Here is a 26,184-nt window from a genome sequence, read left to right as displayed (position 1 = left end):
TCCCAATCCATGTTAGGCAGAGCCCCTCACTGACCCTCTTCAAGAGAAATTTTGACGAGTGGATGGGAGATCGTAAGTTTACCCCTGGGATCTCTTCTGTGTCCCTGCTTGACAGAGGTACAGTAAACTAACCTTAAAAGGGCTACCTTGTGTGACCTACTATACAGAGGCACAGTCAACTAATCTAAAAGGGTGGTGAAAGCCAAACACACTCTGGCTAGGCTTATAAATGCCCTAGGGCAGATAGCCTAGTATCAACCTATGAACCCATAAGCATGTTTGTGTGCAAGTGCATCAGCGAGAGTGTGTGCTTATATCTTTGTGCATGCACATGCGTGCATGTGTGTGCACACCACAATGTGTTTGTGCGTTTGTATGTGTGTGTGCGCACTCAGACTTTATATATATTGATCATACCAAAATCCTAATTTACTATTTGCCATACTAGGTTTTGGTTTCTTTGACTATATACTGGCTGAATACATAAATCTGAACTGGTATCAACTGACTCAAGACATTACCTGATTTTCAGATGTGCTCTAAAAACTATCACAGTACATTCAACCATTATATGTCTGAATAGTAATTGTAGCACAGTTACACTGGATACATTTCTTCAGGGAAATATAACTTCAGTTAAGTGGATGACTTGTAAACTCCTAACTACAGTACTCAAACTTAGTCAAAAATAAGATACAAGACTTCACAAGTCATGAAACTGGGCCTATGGTACCATATGAAATGCACTGTACCATGATTAGAGATTGAACCTCTAATCATATCTTGATATTCATTTATCCCTAACACTAGAAATGAGGTTTGGCAACAAACCAAATTGTCCAGAGACATCTTCAGAAGGGGTTAGATTAATATATTAGTGGGAGTTAAGTGAGTTGGGAAGATGAAAGGGTTAAATGGAAGGAGGGATGATTGGGAGGAAATGAGGTAAGGGTGGGGAGAGGCTTAAGGGGTTTAGACAAGTGAAGTTGGGTAAGTAACCACATTTTGGTGTGAACTTGCTAAGGCAAGTGTATGTCCGGGACAACCTGTGGTTGTTCCTGAAAGGCAAGTGTGCCTCAGGTCCCAGGTTGGTGGCAGGTGGTTTGTATGTTCAGCGTAGTACTTGTAAGTAGTAGATATTTATCTATATTATATTTACATATATTTAGGCTATGTCTTAGGGGTAGTTACAGAGATTAGTTGTTATAGTATGGGAGAGTATTTGTTGGGAAAGATGCATGTAATTTTATTCATTGCGGAAAGATTAAGGCACGAGGTATGGAGAGTAAACTTTGTTTAATTAGAAATCATATCAGTTCCGGTACTTGAGTTTTCTTTTAAGTGTAATAGTTGTAATTTAGACATGTGGGTGACTGTCCATTGGTGAGTGCTATCAGATCTGGTTGGTTGTTGACAGTGGAAAGAGAGCTTAAATTTCGTCTCCCCCAGCCCCACCCCCACCCAGGAGCTAAGATTGTTGTGGCTAAACTATGCTTACATTTCATTGTGTTGTGATAAGATGGTCATTAGTGCTTATTGGGTTGCTAAGTCTGTAAGCAAGACAACATGTTTATGTTTTATTAAGTTGTAAGCTGGTCTAGCTATTTAGGACAACATTTGAGGAGATTTCCCTTTTTTTATTCACTCATGTGGGTCTTCTACATGTTGTGGTAGTTGTGGGCTGGAGGGAGCCGTGATGGCTGTTTCGCAGGCTGCGAGTTCAATGGGGGGGGGGGGGGATTGCTACTGTGCATGCGTAGTGCAGCATCTGCATGGAATAAAAAAGAAAATATAGGGAAAAACAGAGACTGTGTGTATGAGGGTGGTGAAGGGAGAGAGACTGTCCTGTTTTACTGGGTATCCTCCTTTTTCCTTGTTGATGATCATCATGGTTATGGTAGTGGGTGATGGTTGCGTGAACAAGGTGCAGCATTGCTTTTTCTTTTATTTGTTCTGGCACTAGGATTAGACTTTTCCTCACTGTGTCATATCTTTCTGCATGTTTCAGGAGTTTGTATTTATATTTTGTATCGCCTGTGCTGAGCTGTGCACTTGAGGAAATCTTTAAAAGTTTATATGAAGCATACTTGATAGTCCTACAGTATTAACAATATAAATGGATTTCTTAGTAATATTATATGCCACACTCTATGCGATACAAGGCTGTAAAAGACTTTTCTTTTATACCACAATAACATACTCTGGTTTCATGCACTTGAACTTCAGATATCTTTCCACACAGTATTTTCCTTTTGGCTCATTGTTTAATGTCAGCAAAAGTGTAAGCAATGCAGTTACCACAGTTTTGATCTGGGACAATGAGCATTTTTATATGTGACGTCACCCTTCTTTCTCTGGGGGAAAAGACTGTTCATTTGCCTGTATACAGGGTACTCTCAAGACAGCATAGAATTAACGATCATTTAAGACAACTAGGAGGTCAGTGCTGAAGCCTGAATTTTATAGTGCTACATAGCATGTAATAATTAAAAAATCAGAGTGGCCACAGTTTTTGTACTGTACACGGACAATTCTATCACCTTAACCCTCTTCTCACTGATTCTGCTTTCTAACCATTCAAGTCTACTGGTAGAGAATTGTGAGCAGTGAAGGTTGATGTGACAAGAGCGTTTGCTGTGATGGTGCCATCCCGGATGTGTGCAGATAGGTGACATTAAATGAGTTTGTGTCCTGCACTTTAAAACAAATAAATGAATGAAATATATATGTGTGTGTGTGTGTATCTATATATATATATATATATATATATATATCTATATATATATATAGATATATATATAGATATATATATATATATATATATATCTATATCTATATATATATATATATATATACATATATATATATATATATATATATATATATATATATAAAATGAGGCAAGCCCTGCAGATATCCTGTTGTATTGCTGGTGGTGGTGGGAAGGAGGATTGGAATTGCACAGGTATTGGTCATTTGGTTCCAGGGAGTTGTTAATTGTAGAGGATGACACATGAAGAGGGCTGTTGCTGGGCAGAAGTGCATTATGTTTGGAATGGCTGCTGCCGGTATGGTTAGGGAGGGCAGTGAGCATGATGCATTCCATCCAGTGGTATAATTAAAAAAAAAAAGGGTTTTCAGATGAATGTTGAGAATGAGAAATCCTTTACCATCAGAGGTAGAGAGCTGGCTGACCAAAGGAAATGCATGTGTATAGGGGACCAGGGCTAACATTATTTTACTGTCCACTCAGTTTCTATTGTGCACAATAGTTTGCTTTCTTGGTTCACTAAGCGTCATGGTTTAAAGGCCATATTACACTAAAATCTTTCTTCAGCTCAGTCTGCCAGGAAAGACCCAGTTAACCAAGTAGGATAAAAGCTTCTACATGTTGGGCAGCACACATAAGTACTACCAGTATGCAAGTCAGAAACCGAACATGTAGCTTAGATACTTGCATTTTAGGCTGTGTGGACAATCAGGCTGCAAGCATACTTGAAATGACACTCATTAGAGGGTAGGGGGAGTGTCATCACAATTCAGATAACTGGTCATATCTTTGGGATCATAGGGGTCAGGGAGGAAATATAAAGGTCAAACCTTTCAGCACAAATTACTTTACAGTGGTAGTATTCGTTAGGTTCTAGGTCTTAAACTGAATGTCATAGGTCACAATAAACACAGTAACTTATGTCTGTAATATTTGTTAACAGCTGGTAATATCCCAGCAACCACTTGGGTTGCATGCATACTGTCAGGTATTTTCTTTATCTAGTTGAGAGCTTTCATGTGAGATGAAGGAGCTTGTTATTGTTACTTGGTCGTGGAGATATTTAGGAAAATGTGAAAATTGTGGTTATGAGTTAATATCATTAAAACAATAGTTAATATCTCTTTACCTGCACTAGACAGAGGTCAAATATTAAAGCAGTTGAGTTTTGTAAGTTTTAAGCTAAAATCCTTTAATCCTGGTACATAGCATAACTTGGTATTACTGATGCAGATATGAGCAGGTGATGCTTGATGCCTGGGGACATCAGTGGGAGTCGACTGCAGCCTCACCTGGAGAGGGTGTGTGTTTTTGCACAGGTTATGACGTCCTCACGAAGACTGCCATTTAAGTGCGCATGTGTTGTGCATTTTCACAGATATAAGCAAGGTTTTGGCAGGCTTAGCTCTTCATCCGGGCCATGCACGTGGCACTGGATGGTGGATTTATTCAGGACATTCAGTCCTGATTGTGAGGTGGAGTTCAGGGAAGAGTTAAGACAGGCACTGGGAGGCAGTGAAGAGTTGCCGAATAGCTGGGTAACTACAGCAGAGCTAGTACGGGAGACTGCTAGAAAGGTGCTTGGTGTGACATATGGACAGAGGAAGGAGGACAAAGAGACCTGGTGGTGGAATGAGGAAGTACAGGAGAGTATACAGAGGAAGTGGCTGGTGAAGAAGTGGGATTGTCAAAGAGATGAAGAAAGTAGACATGAGTATAAGGAGATGAGGCTCATGGCAAAGAGAGAGGTGGCGTAGGCTAAGGATAAGGCATATGGAAAGTTATATGAGAGACTGGACACTAAAGAGGGAGAAAAGGACCTGTACCAATTGGCTAGACAGGGGGACAGAGCTGGGAAAGATTTGCAGCAGGTAAGGGTGATAAAGGATAGTGAGGGAAACGTACTCACAAGTGAGGAGAGTGTGTTGAAGGGCTGATGAATGAAGAGAATGAGAGAGAGAGAAGGTTGGATGATGTGGGGATAGTGAATCAGGAAGTGAAACATATTAGCAAGGAGGAAGTAAGGACAGCTATGAAGAGGATGAAGAATGGAAAGGCTGTTGGCCCAGAAGACATGCCAGTGGAATCATGGGAGTGCTTAGGAGAAATGGCAGTGGAATATTTAACCAGATTGTTTAATGAAATTTTGGAAAGTCAGAGGATGCCTGAGTAGTGGAGAAAAAGTGTTTTGGTACCTATCTTTAAGAATAAGGGTGATGTGCAGAGCTGCAGTAACGACAGAGGGATAAAACTGATTAGTCACAGCTTGAAGTTATGGGAAAGAGTAGTGGAAGCAAGGTTAAGAAGGGAGGTGATGATTAGTGATCAGCAGTATGGTTTCATGCCAGGAAAGAGCACTACAGATGCAGTATTTGCTCTGAGAGTGTTGTTGAAGAAATACAGAAAAGGTCAGGAGGAGTTGCATTGTGTCTTTGTGGACTTAGAGAAAGCATATGACAGGGTGCCTAGAGAAGAGTTGTGGTACTGTAAGAGGAAGTCAGGAGTGTCACAGAAGTATGTAAGAGTGGTACAAGATATGTACAAGGGTAGTGTGACATTGGTGAGGACTGTGGTGGGAGTGACAGATATGTTTAAGGTGGAGGTGGGATTACATCAAGGATCAGCTCTGAGCCCTTTCTTATTTGCAATGGTGATGGACAGGTTGACAGACGAGATCAGACAGGAGGCCCCGTGGACTATGATGTTTGCAGATGACATTGTGATATGTAGTGAGAGTAGGGACCAGGTTGAGAAGACCCTGGAGAGATGGAGATATTCTTTAGAGAGGAGAGGAATGAAGGTCAGCAGGGCTAAAACAGAATATATGTGTGTGAATGAGAGGGAAGGTAGAGGAATGGTGAGGATGCAGGGAGTAGAGTTGGTAAAGGAGGATGAGTTTAAGTACTTGGGATCAACAGTTCAGAGTAATGGTGAGTGTGGAAGAGAGGTGAAGAAGAGAGTACAGGCAGGGTGGAATGGGTGGAGAAGAGTGTCAGGAGTGATTTGTGACAGACGGGTACCAGTTAGAGTGAAAGGGAAGGTCTACAAGAGGGTAGTGAGACTAGCTATGTTATATGGGTTGGAGATGGTAGCATTGACAAAAAGGCAGGAGTCAGAGCTGGATGTGGCTTAGTTACAGATGTTAAGATTTGCACTGGGTGTGACTAGGATGGACAGGATTAGGAATCAGTACATTAGAGGGTCAGCTCAGGTTGGACAGTTTGGAGACAAAGCAAGAGAGGCGAGATTGTGGTAGTTTGGACATGTGCTAAGGAGGGATGCTGGGTATATTGGGAAAAGGATGCTAAGGATGGAGCTGCCAGGTTAGAAGAAAAGAGGAAGGCCTAAGATAAGGTTTATGGATGTGGTGAGAGAGGACATGCAGGCGGTTGGTGTGAAAGAGCATGATGCAGAGGACAGGAAGAAATGGAAACAGATGATCTGCTGTGGTGACCCTTAACAGGAACAGCCGAAAGAAGATGATGATAAGAGGGTGGGTAGGTTGTTAAATGTTTAGGTATCTCAGATGATTAACATCTGTTTTTCTTTGCAGATGATGGTGCTTCCAGAGGGATTATGGCTGTTGTTGTGCTATGTAATGAGGTCTTATCAGTGCAGATGTAATAGCAGTTGGTGGTCTGAAGGAAGTGGTCTCATCAGGTGATAGATGTTGCTGCAAAAGGTTTGTGGCAGCTGGAGCTTCACGGAGTGAGGTTACAGGTAGGGATATATCTCATCTCCTTAGTGCGTGATGGTTGGTGTGGTATGAGAGTGCTGCAGGGACTAATAAGACTGAGATACGGCAAGGGTTTGGTATAGCTGGCATTAGGTTTAATTGTGGGGATTTTGGGGTCATCCGCAGATGGGGTACAGTCATAATTGGGGTAGGGTCGTTTCTGGGAGCTCCATGACTGATTAGTTAGACAAGCCTGAGGGCAGGAGGGGGGGTCTTTTGCTGGGATAAAGGGTGGGAAGGGTGGAGTACTAGGATATATTAATCCATTGATGTTGATGGAGTTAGTAGGATGGCAGCAAGAATTTTGAATACTTAGTAAGGTTGAGGTTTTAGTGGTTCACTGCCTACATAGGAATGGAGTTATGGGGTTGAATTCCGGTAAGTTGGGATCCATGTAGTGGAGGGCTGGTTGGCATCGATAGAGTGGTTAGATTTGGGATGCAGGGCTTTGGGGCACTTGTTATTTATTTATTTATTTATTATTTATTTCCAGTTTGATAACCAGGGAGGTCCACTGGGCCCAGAGGGCCCATTTTCAGTGGAGGCCCGGGGAGAAAAGCTCCGTATTACATACAATTAAAACAAGCATAGAGTTTTACATTTAGGTCTGGGGAGAAAAGCTCCTTATTGCATACAATTAAAACAAGCATACATTTATGCAATTACATACAATTATAAATGTTTTAGAAAACAAATGTAAAATTATATATGGAGTTGTATCAAATTGAAAAGGTGCACAAAGAAAGGAAGAAAAAGGGGGACAAAGGTAACAGAGAGAAGGGATAGAGAGCTATGTACAATATTTACATCTAACCATTCTTTAGATTCAGAGCAAGGCAGTTGTAGGGAAAAAAAATAGCATGTGCATGCAGGAGTACATATATAAGCGATATTAGGATGAGTTAGGTAGGAAGAATGCAATTACATTTCCAGTTTTGGGAAAGGTGGGAGTGGAGCTGGGATTTGAAGAGTTCGAAGCTTGTAGTGATTCTTGGCAGGGGCGGGTGGGAGTTCCATTTTTTGGCTAGTGAATAGGAAAGGAGAAACTGGCCAGGGGGACGTTTTGGTTTATATACAGAAAGTAGATTTTGTTGGGCAGATCTAAGGGGTCTGTGCAGAGTGTAGAATGGTAAGATATTAGTAAGAGCAGGGCATGCAGTAGGTTTAATGATTATTTTGTAGGTTGTAGTAAGCTGAAGGTAGACAAGGTGGTTAGGAAGCTCTAGCCACTTTAGCATGTGGAGAGAGGTGCAATGATGGGAGGAGTGTTTAGATTTAGTAGCACATTTAGCAATTTTGTTGTAGCAGATTTCTAGTTTTGTGATGATGGTAATAGAAAGATTGGTTAGAAGTGGAGCACCGTACAATAGTGATGGTAGTAAATAAGTAGAAGCTAGAGTTTGCCTTGTAGATGGAGAGAGAAAGTGAGCGTTTCAATATAACATAGCTAGCTTCTGATGGTTTTTTTTGGATATTAAGTTGGACGTGTGTATCGAATTTCAGGTGTTCATCTATAGTGACCCCAAGAAGTTTAGCAAAGGGGGCAACTTCTATAGAGGAGTTGGCATGGCTGATGATATTGAAGGATTGCTTGTCATGTGTGACAGTTTGTGAGGGAGAGAAAAGAAGGATTTTGGATTTATTGGCATTAAGTGAAAGATGGTTTTGAAGCATTCACTGCTCAGTAGTTGTAAAGGCCAATTGGGTTTTTGCCTGGAGCTCAGTGAGACTAGGAGCAGAGCAGACTAAAGTGGAGTCATCTGCATATTGCACTATTTTAGTGTTAGAAATGGCGGCGTAAAAATCATTGACCCCTGGGGAACCCCGGAAGGGGTAGGAAGGAAGGTAGAAGTACCAGTCTGCCATTATACAGCCTGGGATCTGTTAGAGAGATAACTGTGGAACCAGGTAAGGCAGTTTTGAGAAATATTAAGGTTAGAGACATGATTCAGAAGGTGGGTATGGGAGATGGTATCAAATGCCTTGGATAGATCTAGGGCGATGGTGGAAACAATTTCTCCAGAGTCACGAGCAAGGTTTATTATGTATAAAAAAGAGAGCAGAGCAGTTACTGTACTATGTCCAGGACAGAAGCCATGTTGTGTAGGGGTAAGGAGTTGATTATTGATGAGGAAGGGCATGAGTTGGAGATGGATGCATTTTTCAAGGATCTTTGAGGTTGGTGAAATAATGGCTATGGGTCGGAAGTTAGAGATGTTATTATTTTTGCCTCCTTTGTGGAGGGGCAGGATGTAGGCTGCACACCACAATTTGGGGACATATGGTTCCTGTATGGATCTATTGATGAGAATGCTGATGGGGATGGCGATACCATCTGCGGCAAGCTTTAGAAAGAGTGAGGGAATATTGTCAGGGGCGTTGGAGCATGGCTTAAGTTTAGAGAGAAGCTTTTTGATGTAGGAGGTTGAGATGGATTTTAGATGAAAAGTCGGGGGAGGATTAGGAGTGGGGGGTTGAGGAGAGGAAGGGGCAGTTGGATTGAGTGGAAGGGAGGTGACCTGATTGGGGAAGGTCTTAGTGAGTTCAGCTATAGAGTTAGTAAAAAAGGAGTTGAAGAGGGTAGCAATTTCTGTACCAGTTTTTTTGTTGTCAGGACAGGGATTACTTTTGGTACCTGGATGCAGAAGAGAGTTAATGGAGTTCCAGAATTGTTTGGGATTTTTGGGGTGGGTAGACTGAAGTTTAATATAATACGATTTTTTATCTTTTGTAACATGCTTTTTGGTTAAGTTGCGGAGTTGTTTATATTTTTGGAAGATAACAGGGTGTTTATTTTTGTTGTAAAGTTTCCAGGTTTTGTTTCTTTGTAGCATAAGTGTTTTGGTGTCTTTAGTTAGCCATGGTGTAGAGTTGGGTTTTATTCATTTTATTCTAGGTGGGGCTTGAGTGTTTAGGATGCTCAGGAAGGTTGTATTGAAGAAATCTATGGCTTTATCTAGTGGAAGAGTTTTTAGATTGTCCCACTTTGCTAGTTTAAGGGTTTCGGCGAATAAAGAAGGGTTAAAATTTGTAAGATTATGAGTATGGGTATATTGGTGTTGGTGAGGGGAGGAGTGGGTAGTTCGGTGAATGATGGCTGGGAGATGGTCACTTATGGTGTTTGGTAATACACCTGAGTATGAGATTTTATTAGGGTGGGAGACTAAGATCCAGTCCAGTGTGGACCCTGGGGTGTTGTTTCTATTAGGTCTGGTAATACCACTTATTAGTTGAGTGAAATTAAGAAGACTGATAGATAGGGAGGGATTGTTGCTATTGATTCTATTCCAGTCAATGTTCACATCACCTAATATGTATGTCTCAAGCTTAATGTTAGCTGAGGCCCATAGAAGAATGTTTTCTAGAGTGGTAGTATTATTTCCAGGGGGGAATATAGATGGCCATAACACAAATACCTTTATAGTTATTCAGTTTAAGAATTCCTATGACTAGTTCAGCATTGCTGAACTGAGGAATAGGGTTTTGGTAAGGAGAGATGTTCAGTAGGCTAGTATAGGTTAAGGCTACTCCTCCTCCTTTTTTATTTTGGCGGTCACATCTGAGTGCTTGAAAGCCAGGGGGTAAAATCTCAGAGTCAGTAATGTGGGGTTGTAGCCATGTCTCTGAGACTGCTATTATATCTGGTGTAGTATGATTTACCAAGCATGAAAGAGTGCTATTTTGTTTTTTACACTCTGGGTGTTAATGGTAATTAGCTTGAGGTATTTGTGGTTGGTAGTATTTGGAGAGATAGGGGGAGAATGATTGCTATTAGTCTTTGGTCCAGGGTTGGGGTGAATGTCTCCTGCTAGGACAAGCCAGTCAGAGGAAGAGAGAAGCATGACCTTTGGTTTGCAACTTGTCATTTGTGGGAAGACAAACATCACTTTTGGTGTAATATGCTTTGTTGAGTAGGCTAGATGTATTAGCTTAAAATAGTGAAGTGGGTTAGGTTGTGTTAGTGAGGGGGATATGTTGTGAAAGTGGGATGAGATGAGGTTGGGATGGGGGGAGTAGTAGAGGTAGGGGAGGAAAAGAAGGGGGGTAATTTGAAAGAGGAATAGGAGGTGGCATTGAAGACAGTTGTTAGGAGAAGAATGCTTATAGAAGAGATAAGAAGTGTATGTGGGAGTGGAGGAGTCATTCTTAACTAGGGTATAGTAAATTAGGAGGAGGCAGCAGGATGATAGGTGAGTGATTAAGTGAAAAGGGAATAGGGGTATAGTTGAGAGTACAGGAAGGAGAAGGATACAGATAGGGGAGGGATTAGTTAACTGATGAATGATGGGAGGGGGAGGAATAGAGATAGGATTGCCTTAGGGGAAGGGGAGGAGATATAGGGTTGGAATAAATGTGAGTGTACTGGGGGTGGGTGAGATTTGGGGGTAGGGTAGGGAAGCGGAGCGGGGCAGACCTAAAGGACAGACACAGCAGGATGGTGAGGAAAACAATCAGTAAAGTCGAGAGTAAGTATAGAGGAAGGTAAGCAGGGTGGTAGAGGAAGAGTTATGTAGATGTTAGTAAAGGAAATAGAGAGGCTGTAGGATGAATACGGACTGGGATATGAGTGAAGAAGTGGAGAGTGACAGACTAAGGGATTATAATTCTATAGGTGGAAAATAGTGAAAGAAAGTGTTAGAGACAGGTAAAGACTGCCATCTAGTGGTCAAGAACTGATATAGCACAGAGTGGTGACCACAGGAGAAGGCTGGAGGTAATAAGAAAATCAGAAAGGCTTGAAGAAAAAAATTGGTACAAAAAGACTAGGATAACGTGGGTAGGGGGGTTCAGAGTAGAAGAAAGCAAAATAGAGAAGAAGAAAGCAAAATAGAGGGGGGTATGGCTGCTGGCTATTCTGGTAGGTTTACACTACAGACCTAGCAAGTTATTCAACAAAATCATATGCATGTTGAGGGAGGTAGAACCTCATTTGACATACTTTCTGTAGTTATCTTGGAGTACAGTTCAAGGACTACTTTGGTTTCCCAGGATGGAGTAGGACAAACAGGGTATGGTAGTTGAATGTTGTTGGTCTTGAATGTCAAGCGGGGCACAACCAGTAGCAGAAAAGATTAGGTAAAAGTAGTGAGAACAGTTTCTGTAGTTATCTTGGAGTACAGTTCAAGGACTACTTTGGTTTCCCAGGATGGAGTAGAACAAACAGGTTATGGTAGTTGAATGTTGTTGGTCTTGAATGTCCAGCGGGGCACAACCAGTAGCAGAAAAGATTAGGTAAAAGTAGTGAGAACAGAATGTAAATAGAAGATAAAAGCCAGGAACGCTCATCAGCCACACGCTAGTAGCGAATCTAAAGATGGTGCCACCAGAAACTGGTTCCTTATAATGAAGGCATATGATATTGCTTTGCCATAGAGATGCAGAGGTAACACAGGGAAAGGAAAGTTTTGGGGGAAGTCAAGACTGAAGTTGCAGGTTGCCCAGTTTTCTTGGATCTTTTTGGGCAAGGATTGAAAAGCTGGTATAGTGTTTACAATTGTGGTGCCTTGGGATGGGGTTTAGATAGATTTGTTCATGTGAATTAGCAGGTGGTTATAAATGTGGCAGGAGGTGTTGGGTTAGGGTGCATACTTGGGAGGGTTGGTTTGTGGTTGTTGGATGTTAGGAAGGAAGGACGTTTGGGGGGATGTGTAGGATAGGTTTTGTTGTGTGGTATGTTTGGGTAAGGGAGGTTCGAGGGAATATAGTTTGTGCCATTTATATGATGGAGGTATTTCTGCATTTAGAAGGTGGTTTGCTGGTCAGCATCTTAGCCTGTTTATTGAGCTTTTTTGTTTTTATTGCATAGTTGCATTGTGAAAGGAATTTTCAAGCTTGTTACATCCATTGTGGGGAAAATAGGACCACAGCTAGGCATGATGGTAGGAACTGGCCTTGCTTGGTTTTGCGTGGCATTGGGTTTACTGTTGGGTTGGCTTTGGTGGGTAATGTTTTGGGACCCTTTATGATGCAGTACTGGTAGTGAGTGGAAATGATATTTTAGTTAAAATACATAGGTTACACAAAGTTATGGTTATTTAGTACTGGGACGAATCATTGGATTATTTTAACCATTTAGTCAGTTGGTGGATTTTGGTATTTATATGGCAGGGTATTTGATGTCAAGGATCATTTTGGGGAGGCTGTACACCGGGGTAAGGCAGTTCAGTTGGTTGGGAGGATGTAGCTAGGATTACTTCATTTGCATATAACGGTTGAGTAAATTAATGTGGTTAGTAGTCATTGGTCAGAAGGGTTGGGGTAGGTTAAGAAGGAAGATGGATTGACTTTGGCTATTGTCATGATAGGTTTGATGTGGGTATTGGTGTTGGGATAGGGAGTTCAGGGGGTTACAGTTCTTTGGTGTTTATGATAGGGTTGTATTTAGTTATTCTGATGGTCATTTTGCTATATATACGACTGCTGTTAGGTTGATGGTAAGCAGCTGCCTTGTGTGGTGTCATTGTGGCATTGGGTTTAACGTTTTTGTATTACCTAGGGCAGGCAATGACCTGGGGCATTACAAGGTTAATACCGGAAGTGGAATGAGAAGGAGTTAGTTAATATACAGACGTTATGCAAAGAAATGGTCATTATTTTAAAAGGAATCATTGGTTTAACTGAGTCAAGTGGCGGTGCTCATATAACAGGGTTTTGGGATTGTTGATAGGGATCTAGTGGGGTTTAGAGCTGATGAACACACTGAATGATGTTTGGCTGAACCACCCCTTTATTTTGGTATGGGTGGTTAGGTTGTTGAAAGTCTGGTAGTGGGGGGGGGGCAGCCTGGTCAGGCTGGTTGGCAGAGAAGAGGGACAGGCTTGCCCTCTTGTGTTCCCCCTCTGGTGTTTTGTTGTATGAAGTGAGTCTTGGATGCTGTCTCATAAGTAAAGTAAGTGAGCAGAGGTAAGAATGTTTATGCCGTGTTTAGAATCAACTATACTATGTTCAGTTGCAATTAATAAATTTGGTGATCAAAGCTATGTTATGGAAGTTTAATAAAGGTCGCCAAATGTCATTTTTGTGTGATGTGTTTATTGAAGGGGACTGGGACAAATGAGGTTTGGCAACAGATCGATTTGTCCAGGGACATCTTCAGAAGGGGTTAGATTAATATATTAGTGGGAGTTAAGTGGGTTGGGGAGATGAAAGAGTTAAATGGAAGGAGGGATGATTTGGAGGAAATGAGGTAAGGGTGAAGAGGGGCTTAAGGGGTTTAGACAAGTGTAGTTGGGTAGGTAACCACATTTTGGCGTGAACTTGCTACCCACTCTCCCTCCCTTTTTTGTTGGTGGATTAATAGCGATTGTGGTTATGCTATCAGTCAGGGTAGGTGGATTAGAGGGACAGGCTTGCCCTCTTCTGTTCCCTCTCTGGTGTTTGGATGTTCATTACAGGGATATGGGGAAAGGAAAGTGAGCAGCTGGAGGATGCTTGCTAAAAAGATAAGCAAGCGGAGGTAGGGATGCTGCTTAGTTGGTTGGAAGGTAATTCAATGGATGGTGTATGAAGTGAGATGGGGAACGCTCCTTCATAAGTAAAGTAAGTAAGTAGAGGTATGGATGCTGCTTACTGGGTCTGGATGAGTAAGGACATGCCATCCTGAATTATTTGGTTGGATGGCCAATTCAATAAATGGGACAGGAAGTGAGTCTTGGGTGCTGCTTCAAAAGTATAGTAAGCAAGCAGAGGTAAGGATGCTGCTTACTGGGGCAGGATGGGTAGGTATGCTGTCCTGATTAACATTACAAGGATGTTTATGCTGTGATTAAAAGCAACTATACTATGCCCAGTTGTAATTAATAAATTTGGTGATCAAAGCTATGTTATGGAAGTTTAAAAAAGGTCGTCAAATGTAAATTTGGAGTAATGTGTTTATTGAAGGGGACCAGGACAAAGAATATATGGTGCGCTTTAACATCTAAAACATTCATTTCCCACATTCCTAACTTTTTAATCTGTAATATGATATATGAATGTTTCCAGGCTGATACTACGTTGTATTAATACATTAAATTAAATTTAATCTAGTCACCTTTTTTTTCTTTTAAGGAATTGAATGAGGTTTGCTATGACTGAGTTAGTGTACCTTGTATATAGTTATGTAACTCTAGAATCACTTACATTTTCAAAATGCATAGATTACAGCAAAATATATATCAGCACAAAGCATTTTTCAATGTATATGCATATATAGCATCTGCAATAAATTATTCTTCATTTAATGTACTGCGTTTAATGTATTCCTTCTTACATGGTTCCAACATGACCTTCTGTACTGATTATGTTTGAAAAGGTTCAACATTTCCATCATCATCGAAAGTAAAATGCAGCTTCTGTGATTTTCTTCATGTTACATGAGTCTGTTGTAATACACTGACATAAGTGATACTTATATGAAAAAAAGATCTTTCAATAACTTTGTAAATTTGCCTATGACAGAATTTGCCATTTTAGAAAATATATATGTGCCTGCATGACATCAGAATAACATCTTTAGTATGATGTCTTTTATTGGTTCTCTGCAGTCCTTCCCTTAAGGAAAATGTGGACGGACACACACACACACACACACACACACACACACACACACACACACACACACACACACACACACACACACACACACACACACACACACACACACACACACACACACACACACACACACACACACACACACACACACACACACACACCACTTTAACCTTCCTGATCGGTGTCTCTCCTCAACGGATGTGAATACTTCATATTTGTTATGCCTTAACCTGTACAGTCAACACATAAAATGCCAGAAATGAAAATAAGTTGAAAATGTAATTGATCATTCTCCTTGCATGCTGAAGGCAAAACCCATTAATGATATTTTAGAATTATAATGAAACTTTGTAAGCTGGACCGATTTATAATGGGTAAATAATTCACCTTGGTGTAAGTTTCAGATGAGTAACTACGACTACGATTAAATGCATGTATGAAAAGTAAATTAATTCTGAGTGTACCATAGATCTACAGAGTACTTATGTTGGAATATCTGAATGAAAATGAAGATATGTATCCTATCTATCTATCTATCTATCTATCTATCTATCTATCTATCTATCTATCTATCATCTTTCTCTCTACCTATCTATCGATCTACCTATCAACTGATCTATCAATCTACCTATCTACTTATCTATCTATAAATGATGACTAACACCATAGTTACACTGTGCTAGAATGTAGCACAATGTAATGTACTTGCCTAATGTAATTGTTTCTAATACTGCAAATGTACATTACAGTAGTGGTTATCTGAACAGATTATTTTGTGCTAAAGTCATGCCATAATATGCTGCAGACATGAACACATCCCACAGTGAAACTTTGTACGTCACATCCTAGCCCATTTCAAAAACAAAAATAATTTCTTAAGTGAAATCTTAACAATAATGTAACATTGATCTACTGTCTGACTTCTGAAACCAAACATTTTCACATTCCTGCTTAGTAAACTAAGAGTTTCATACATTCAATATGTATAACATTTTTGGATAATGAAAAAAATATATGTTATTCAAACATGACATGACATTGGATGAATTATTCCATTTTATTTCATACCTTCTTTGGTACAGGACTTTGGGGAATTAAATTACAGTGACTATGTTCTGAAACCTTTGCAATGTGTGTAAATCTCTCTGAACAACCTTTCGTCACTTCTGAACTGTATTTCATTCTTTCTTTCTTTTCTTTTCTTTTCCTTCTTTTTCTTTCTTTGGACACATTGCAAGATTTTAATCCAAGATTGTCATAATTTATTTTGTGATTTACTGCTTCCTAATCAGGTACGTAGACTCATTGAAAAACAGCCTTTTCAGTTAGAGTGAGAAAAAAACTAATCATCATCTTCTTTCGGCTGTTCCCGTTAGGGGTCGCCACAGTGGATCACCTGTTTCCATTTCTTCCTGTCCTCTGCATCTTGCTCTGTCACACCAACCACCTGCATGTCCTCTCTCACCACATCCATAAACCTTATCTTAGGCTTTCCTCTTTTCCTGTTACCTGGTAGCTTCATCCTTAGCATCTTTTTCCCAATATACTCAGCATCCCTCCTCAGCACATGTCCAAACCAATGTAATCTTGCCTCTCTGGCTTTGTCTCCAAACCTTCCAACTTGGGCTGACCCTCTAATATACTTATTCCTAATCCTGTCCACCCTCGTCACACCCAGTGTAAATCTTAACATGTTTAACTCTGTCACATCCAGCTCAAACTCCTGCCTTTTTGTCAATGCCACTGTCTTCAACCCATATAACATACATAGCTAGTCTCACTACCCTCTTGTAGACCTTCCCTTTCATTCTTACAGGTACTCGTCTATCACAAATCACTCCTGACACTCTTCTCCACCCACTCCATCCTGCCTGTACTCTCTTCTTCACCTCTCTTCCACACTCACCGTTACTCTGAACTATTGACCCCAAGTATTTAAACTCATCCACCTTCACCACCTCCACTCCTTGCATCCTCACCATTCCTCTATCCTCCCTCTCATTCACACACATATATACTGTCTTAGTCCTACTGACCTTCATTCCTCTTCTCTCTAGAGCATATTTCCATCTCTCCAGGGTCTCTTCCACCTGTTCCCTACTCTCACTACAGATCACAATGTCATCTGCAAACATCATAGTCCACGGGGACCCCTGTCTGATCTCGTCTGTCAACCTGTCCATCACTATTGCAAATAACAAAGGGCTCAGAGCTGATCGTTGATGTAACCCCACCTCCACCTTAAATGCATCCATCTCTCCCACAGCAGACCTCGCCGCTGTCACACTACCCTTGTACATATCCTGTACCACTCTTACATACTTCTCTGACACTGCTGACTTCCTCATACAATACCACAACTCCTCTCTAGGCACCCTGTCATATGCTTTCTCTAAGTCTACAAAAACACAATGCAACTCCTTCTGACATTCTCTGTACTTCTCCATCAACACTCTCAGAGCAAACATCGCATCTGTAGTGCTCTTTCCCAGCATGAAACCATACTGCTGATCACTAATCATCACATCCCTTCTTAACCTAGCTTCCACTACTCTTTCCCATAACTTCATGCTGTGACTGATCAGTTTAATCCCTCTGTAGTTACTACAGCTCTGCACATCACCCTTATTCTTAAAAATCGGTAACAAAACACTTTTTCTCCATTCCTCAGGCATCCTCTCACTTTCCAAGATTTCATTAAACAATCTGGTTAAAAACTCCACTGCCATTTCACCTAAACACCTCCATGCTTCCACAGGTATGTCATCTGGGCCAACAGCCTTTCCATTCTTCATCCTCTTCATAGCTATCCTTACTTCCTCCTTGCTAATCCATTGCACTTCATAATTCACTATCCCTACATCATCCAACCTTCTCTCCCTCTCATTCTCTTCATTCATCAACCCCTCAAAGTACTCTTTCCATCTCTTCAACACACTCTCCTCGCTTGTGAGTAAGTTTCCCTCATTATCCTTTATCACCTTTACCTGCTGCACATCTTTCCTAGCTCGGTCCCTCTGTCTAGCCAATCAGTACAGGTCCTTTTCTCCCTCCTTAGTGTCCATCCTTTCATACAACTCTTCATATGCCTTATCCTTAGCCTTTGCCACCTTTCTCTTTGCCATGCACATCATCTCCTTATACTCCTATCTACTTTCTTCATCTCTCTGACAATCCCACTTCTTCTTTGCCAACCTCTTTCTCTGTATACTCTCCTGTACTTCCTCATTCCATCACCAGGTCTTCTTCTCATCCTTCCTTGGTCCAGATGTCATACCAAGCACCTTTCTAGCCGTCTCCCTTACTAGCTCTGCTGTAGTTACCCAGCTATTTGGTAACTCTTCACTGCCACCCAGTGCCTGTCTTAACTCATCCTTGAACTCCACCTCACAATTACCCTTTTTCAGTTTCCACCATTTGATCCTTGGTGCTGCCCTCACACTCCTCCTCCTCTTCTTGTTCACCAATGTCATCCTACAAACCACCATCCTATGCTGCGTAACTACACTTTCCCCGGTCGCCACTTTACAGTCTCCAATCTCCTTCAAACTGGCCCTCCTGCATAAGATATAATCCACCTGTGTGCATCTTCCTCCACTCCACTATGTCACCCTATGCTTCTCCCTCTTGTTAAAATATGTATTCATCACAGCCATGTCCATCCTTTTGCAAAATCCAATCTAATACGGTACACAAATGTACATTATACAGAGTTCAGCAAAATATTACAAAGGTGTAACAGCAAACAGTACTAGGTTAAACTACTTGTAGACAAATATCATCAAACATTAGAATGGTCAGTATGGTTCTACAGAGATATAACTACAGTAAGTTAGGTATTAGTGCTACTAAAGGCAACAAGCTAATGAATAAAATATTGTTATGTGAGTCTGCAATGAAACCAGCTGTCTTATTTTACTTAGTATTACAATGAAAAACTAAGGTAACCACACCTTGATCTACCCTTACCAATTCACTAACATGGAAGTAGGCAGTTGTATAAATAATGGTTCTTGTGACTAGGCACATCAACATTATGAGCCAGATAGCACAATATGTAAAGGCTGCAAACACAAGGTAGAATATCACAGGAACAATGAAAATTAAGTAATACAATCTATAATAAGTTAACCATTCATTACAAATGAGAAGACTGGTTAATGGATGAATAGGTGACATATAACCAGTGACCAAATAACTCTACACGTGCTTCATTACAGTTGCATACAAGTTCAATCATATTTTATGCAGAAAAACATTCTGAATAACTGCATTGTTAATAAAGATGAATATCTACTGGCAATGCTTCTGTCACTTCTAATACAATAAATAGGTTCATAGATAAGTAATAGGCTAGCTGCTCTTGCAGGCCATTTTAAGCCTATCAGATTTCCCTTTTTGTGCCTGAAATAACCTATCCCACATGGTTATACATTGGCTTTACCCATCTCATGATGGATAATTATATATTACCCCAAATGAGAATAACTGGAATCATACCATAGGTAATTTGAGGGAACACATGCATGGGATAGAGCATTTAGGAGCAACCTCTGTCCATTAATAGTGCAGGGGTAAATTTTCTGTTTCCCATCCATATATATAAGTTGTGCTTGAATATGGACAGGGATGAACTTTTTTTATGTGGATGGGGAATCTGTTCCACAGCAGTGGTATCCACTCTAAGATACACCTGTCCCTCCAAACTGATCTGTTGATGCTGCAGTTGAAGTTTAGATCACAAGACCAAGTTTTTCCAATGCCATCTGAGTTGCAGATGTCCAACAAATCCAACTATAATTGGTCAGATGATGCCTTGTATGCTAGATACAGGTGGTCAGATGATGCCTTATATGCTACACACAAGTCACCTCTTAGCAGTCGTTTTATCTGATGAAGTCTATTGTACATTTGGATGAAAGTGTTTGTCTTAGTAAACTTCTATACTTTTTGCTTTAGAGTGCTTGCGGTTTGTGCAATCTGAGACTTTATTTTCTACAGTTTGGAATTTCTTGCAGTTGTTACAATTGTAATCTTATAAAAAGCTTTAATACTGATTAATTTTCCATTTTCTTGGTGGAATAAAAAGTCACAGTGTTGTTTGATATGCAAACTATTAGTAAATGCCCATAAAACAATTACAAAAATTGAAAAAGTGATGAGCTGTTTCTTTTCAAGATTTTCTGGATTTAGTCACTGAACCACATTTGAAATAAATGGATATCCAGTTAATAAATACTGGACATAGTTAAATAATTCATTTGAGAAATGTGGAAATAGAGTTAATTTGTGAAACAATTAATTGTACTACAATAAAGAATTTAAAATTTTTGAGGTGACCTAATTTTATGGTATGTGTACTTTGTAAATACTGTTTTTGTTTTTGTGTCAACTGAATACTGAACTTCAGTAAAGCATTTAAAATGTACATAGATAGCTGTAGTACATTGCAGATGATCAGACACAGATTGCAAATCCAGTTTGCTGGAGAAATGACAGTGTTTTTATAATGGCAACAACATATCTGGGTGGTTTACTAGCTATTCTCCTAAGGATATCAAAATATATATAATAGCTTATGGCATGCTATGTATTTTACTGATAGCAGGCATGAAGAAGAGAGAGTTAAAGTTGTTTTGCTTGCCAGCATGTGCTCTGTATAGTACAGCTGTCCTAAGCTTTAGTAGACTGCCAAATTGTAGTAATAAAATTTTGACTGCAGTTAAGTAAGCTAAGCACTGCATACAAAGCTAACGTTAGAAGGTTATTAACTTTCCTGTTTTTATGTTCTGTTATTCACAATATAAACTGGTATATACATAAATATAGCACAGCAGTGAAATGTCAGTTTCTGTGTTTTATTTCAACATTTTATTATTTTACATTGTCTGCATTCATTGTGTTGAAAATTCAAAATTCATGATTGATTATTTGGCTAAACACCATCTTTCTGCAGAGCGAATGTTTATAACTTCATCAATATTCAGTTTACTTTTAGGTCACATATATGGCAGTGCTGGAAGGACTCATCAGAACAGTGGAACTGACAGAAAAGCATGATTCTAACTGTGCTTTTTGGCTCATGGGTAATCCTTTCTGCTACTTCATTTACCTGGAGACTCACAGTGATTTTACATACGCAGTTTATCATAAACAATCTGCGTAACTCCCAAAGAATCATGGACAAATCCAGAAAAAATCATGGACAATCAGGAACATATTTAAAATATTAATACTATTAGCCTGAGACATTGACATAATAAGATAATGTGAATTAATATACATTCTCTGAAGTAAAAAAAGTCTGTAGATCATTAGATGTCATTATTTATTACATGTAATTCAGCACCTTTTCTCCAGATGTCACTGGTTTTAGGAGGGATGAAAGGAGAGACAGAGCTAAATTTTGAGTTAAAATCAGGAATGTCCCTGAAAATCAGACAGTTGGCCGGTATGGCAATGTATGTCTGTGCGAGCGTGTGTGTGTGTGTGTGTGTGTGTGTGTGTGTGTGTGTGTGTGTGCGTGTGTGTGAGAGTGTCTTCATGCATGCACGCACATGTGTGTATGGTGTGTGTGTTTGTGTGTGTCCTGATGTGCTCATGTGTATAAACCAGAACCGATGGTGTTCAGTGCAGTTTTTTTTTTTTTTGCAGTATTTTTTTCTTCAGTTTAACTGAATTAAGTTAAACTTCTACTAATCAGAAAAAAAGATCCTTAAAATAGTTTGAAAATCCAGCTGATCTATTTGTGTTCTTTTCTGAGAAATAGGAAACAAAATCCATACCACAGACAATGAGGCTGATACTCACAAGTTTGTCAGAGTGAATTATCAGTACATAGTCTTGTCAAATGGAATTGCTGAGACACGGTGTCATGATTCATTATGCACAAAGCTGTTTTTTTTAAGTTAGAGAGACATCATAAACATAAGTAATTTACCCAATTTAATATTAATATGTTGATGTTTATTATGTATTTCAACCTGCTGTTTGAAGATGCTGTATTTACTTCATAGCATTTGACCTGTGAATGAAGGTATTGCTTGTTCTCTTCTACCTCAGTCCTGAGAATTGCATTTCTCTTGCTATGCCTAAGAATTTCTAACAGAATTAAACAGGCAAATCATTCATAGAGATAAACTTCACACATATAAAGTTCCTTTGATAGCATGTTATAGCAGTTATTTGTTGAGTTGTACACATTAACAACCAACTTGTTTACTGTTTGCTTTTCAGTGCAGAGCTCTTAATACTAATGTGGATTAATATTTCACATATGACAATAATAACAGTGCAGAATGACAAAGATAAAGAAGGCAAGTCCTTACAATTCCGAAAATATATTGTCGATTTCTTGTCTTGGGCAGATGCTATTTACAAATATTCTGTAAGCTTCAGGTGTGAAATCATCTGGAGATATGGTGTCATTCTGTAAAACAAACAAAAAAAAATCACTATATTTTATCGTTTTAAAGAACACAGTGATAAACATAAATACATTATTTAAAACAGTATAGCAGTAATATTTCTCAAACCTCTGCTTTTCTTTTAATCAGATGGAATTTATTTATAAATATAATGTTTGATGGCTTTTTAAGAAAAGAAAGATGTCTAGTGCGCAGCTTTAAACTGCAGTTTGTTTACACCATGTCTCCCTCCCCAGTTTGTGGATGGTGATCCTTCAGCTCGCATAATGTTCAGCTGCAACTAATCAGTGCTGACAAGTAAAAGGTATATTAAAATGGTCCCAGCCCCTTCTTTCTTACTCCTTACTATAGTGAATCCTTAAAAATAACATTAACTTGTTATCCTTGCTGAATTTCAACTGTTATACCACTCTGTATTCCAAGGAATTGCCCTAAAGCAGGAATAACAATGGTGCATCAGCAGTTTGTATGTCACTTGAGCTTAATGAGCGGCATACATCCTTCCATATTTTCTTCGGCCTGCTTGTTTTCAAACTTTTAGTGAGTTAGATGCTTTAACAAACTTTCTTCTAGCCTTATATTACTGTGTTGTAAGTTAAATACCATTTTGTGGTTGGGTGCCCTATACAACAGTAATGTCTGAAATTGGTAGAGAACGATGAAGGACTTAACACTGATTTAGTGACTTGCAGGAGAAAACACATTCTGCAAATTTTGCTAGGAAAAAAAAACACAACCTGTAAAAACACCTGACTTAAATGGCTACCTGAGCATCATGACATAATTAAATGCCAGGAAATTAAAATGGCTGTTGTCATTGGACTTCTGGGTCTATTACAAGCACTTGAACAGAAACTTGAACAGAAGTGTCATGTAGGCTACTGCTCATGCTTGAACTTGACCATGAGTTCAGGCAAGCATCGATTATTTGAGTTTGAGTGACGTCAGTTTGGAAGCCATGGTGAGGGAGTGGGAGGCACTAGGAGTGTGTACTGTGGCACTCATTGGGAAGGGAGTTTTAGGTTTAGTAGCAGTAGTAGTTTACTAGAAAAATGCACTTGTATGTTAAGGACAACACATGTATCATATTTTATACATTTAAACCTCACATGACTTCTGACAATACAGTATTTAATCTGCTCATGCTAAAAAAAAAAACATTGCAAATGGAGTAGTAGGCGTTCGGAGATGCATATATGTGTATGTGCATATATGTCGCATAGGTTTCCTTCAGGTACTCCGGTTTCCTCCCACATCCCATGACATGCTGTAGGCGGATTGGGCATTCTAAATTGGCCCTAGGCGTGAGTGCGTGCATGTGTGTGCCTTCTGTGAAAGGTTTGGCGCTGGGTTGGCAACCCGACACCGTAAAACTCCACTGCTAATCATGAGCAGACAGGTGATCCGCTGTGAGGACCCCTAACCAGGAAAAGCCGAAAGAAGAAAATGAATATATTATATAATATATATATATATATATATATATATATATATATATATATATATATATATATATATATATATATATATATATAGGTCTACTTCAAAACATTAACATTTCATAATGATGAAATTCAAAATATTGAGACCAAAACACTGAAATCCCAAAACACTGGAAACCCAAAACAATGAAAACTCAGAACACTGAAACTGTGCTTCATAAGATTAAAAACTGCACCACACATGTATAACAACACCTAACTAACAAGCACACTTTCTACTACATTTCTGCAGGGGGGCAGGCCCCCCCTGCACCCCCCATCCCCTGTAAATTAAACATACCAACCCAAGATTGCACTACAGTGGAAAAAAGTTAATTTCCTAACCTCACTATATTGCAATCACCATACACTGAGGTTAGGAAATTAATTTTTTCCACCGTAGTGTGATTTTGGAGTTGGTATATTTAATTTACGGGGTGTGTGGAGGCAGAACCCCCCACATGGGGGGGCGCAGGGGTGCTTGCCCCCCTGCAGAAACATAGTTGAAAGTGTGTTTGTTAGGTGGTGTTACAGGTGGAGGGATCTTATTTACATGTAAGATGTAGTTTTCAATGTTATGAAGCTAAGTTTCAGTGTTCTGAAGTTTCATTGTTTTGGGTTTTCAGTCTTTTGAATTTTTGATGTTATGGTTTCAATATTATGATTTTCAACGTTACAAGATTACAATGTTTTGAAGTAGACCCCAACAGAATGGGGAGACAAAGGCCCAAAAATAGGTATAGATTTTAAATATTGCTCTTATAAACTTAGAAAGTTGCTAGAATAACAGAATTTGTCTTAGCATGCATTTTTATGAAGGATATGAAGTCTGAAAAACAAATGTATATCATTATTTAGTGACTTCAGTCCTCAGATCATCCCAGTGATTTGCCTGAAAATCACAACTTTTATGAGGAACAGAACAAATATATGAGGCAAAAATGTGCACATTCTACGAAAATCTGGACAGTTGAGAGGTATGACTACAAATATATACGGGTCTGCCTTGCTTAAAGGAAATTACACTTACTCAAAAAAATCCAAGATGATTTCACCGAACACGGAATATGCCAAACCAGCAAATCACTGATATTTTCTGCAGGGAAACAAACCACTTGGCAACCAGAGTGAATCTGCCCTTTTTGCCAGTGTAGTGTGATCTTGGAGTTGGTATATTTAGTTATTAGGGGGAGTGGGGGGTGCAGGCCCTCACCTGCATGGGTTTAATTTGCGTTGGTTGTTTTTGTTGTATCATGGTAGCTAAATGGTTCATTTCCCTGTAGAAATTATTGGAGATTAGTTGATTCGGAAGTTTAAGCCTTCTGTGATGTGCCTCACATTTTAAAGTTTCGGTTAACTGTAATTTTGCTAAAACAAAGTAGACCCATATATATATATATATATATATATATATATATATATATTTATATATATATTTATCAGAAAACATTCTTCTCTTTTAAACTTCTTTTTCCAGAGGGAGGAAATGATTTCCACACATACCTTGAACTTATATATAACAACTGCAAGATCATCATGTCTCAGAGAAAAAGGAATATTTCCAGAAATGATATCTTCAACTTAGTTTATGTAAGTCAGTTCTTTCACCCATTCAGTCTCCACATTTCAGGACTCACTCTAGCTGACTCTACCATTTCAAATTGTTATGAACAAAAACTTCTACATAGCACAACTTATAAATAAGGACATGACATCCAGATCTAGGGAGATCACAGTACCACTACACTCAGCCGTCGTTAGAATAGTCGAGTACAGTGCAACCTTCGGCATGTTCTTGACCAGGCATTTTCAACAGCTGGAGCAGCCACCTGGTTTCCCACTAAAAGAATACTGGACATAAATGACATGTCCTTTTGCAGACCAGCTCAATGCCCTGTTCCTGTACTCAGCAGCTCTGTAGACTAATGTGGGGTAATCTATGCCTAACCTACACGGCATTCTTCGATCGAGCCCTGATGAATCTGTTACACATTCACAAAACAAACAGCACTAGAACTGTCCATTCTAAGGATCTAAACCTTGTCTGTGACATAAACAAAACATTTTGGAAGGACTGGTACATGTCTCTAAGAGTACCCCTACTCTGGGACAAACTCCCCATTCATGTGAAGCAGATTTCTTCCCTAACCCCGTTCAAACACAGTTAAGACCAATGGATAGGAAATCACAAATTCAGCCTTGGCTTGTTTCCTGGGTCCCTTACAGACAGGGACA

General features: G+C 39.6%; 1 protein-coding gene across 1 annotated transcript in view; it reads right to left on the bottom strand.

The window, feature by feature from the left end:
* PLCB1 (phospholipase C beta 1) overlaps window positions 1-26,184 on the bottom strand; it is a 4,354,095-nt gene that overhangs the window by 1,950,203 nt on the left and 2,377,708 nt on the right. Inside the window, exon 8 of the mRNA XM_044056572.1 lies at window positions 22,370-22,470. Coding sequence (XP_043912507.1) covers window positions 22,370-22,470 — 101 coding nt within the window. The remainder of the gene's footprint in view (window positions 1-22,369; window positions 22,471-26,184) is intronic.

Source organism: Protopterus annectens, chromosome 1.part2 (assembly GCF_019279795.1).
Source record: "Protopterus annectens isolate FY-2018-M chromosome 1.part2, PAN1.0, whole genome shotgun sequence".
Classification (NCBI taxonomy): domain Eukaryota; kingdom Metazoa; phylum Chordata; order Ceratodontiformes; family Protopteridae; genus Protopterus; species Protopterus annectens.
This window is presented reverse-complemented; position numbering and strand designations above follow the sequence as displayed.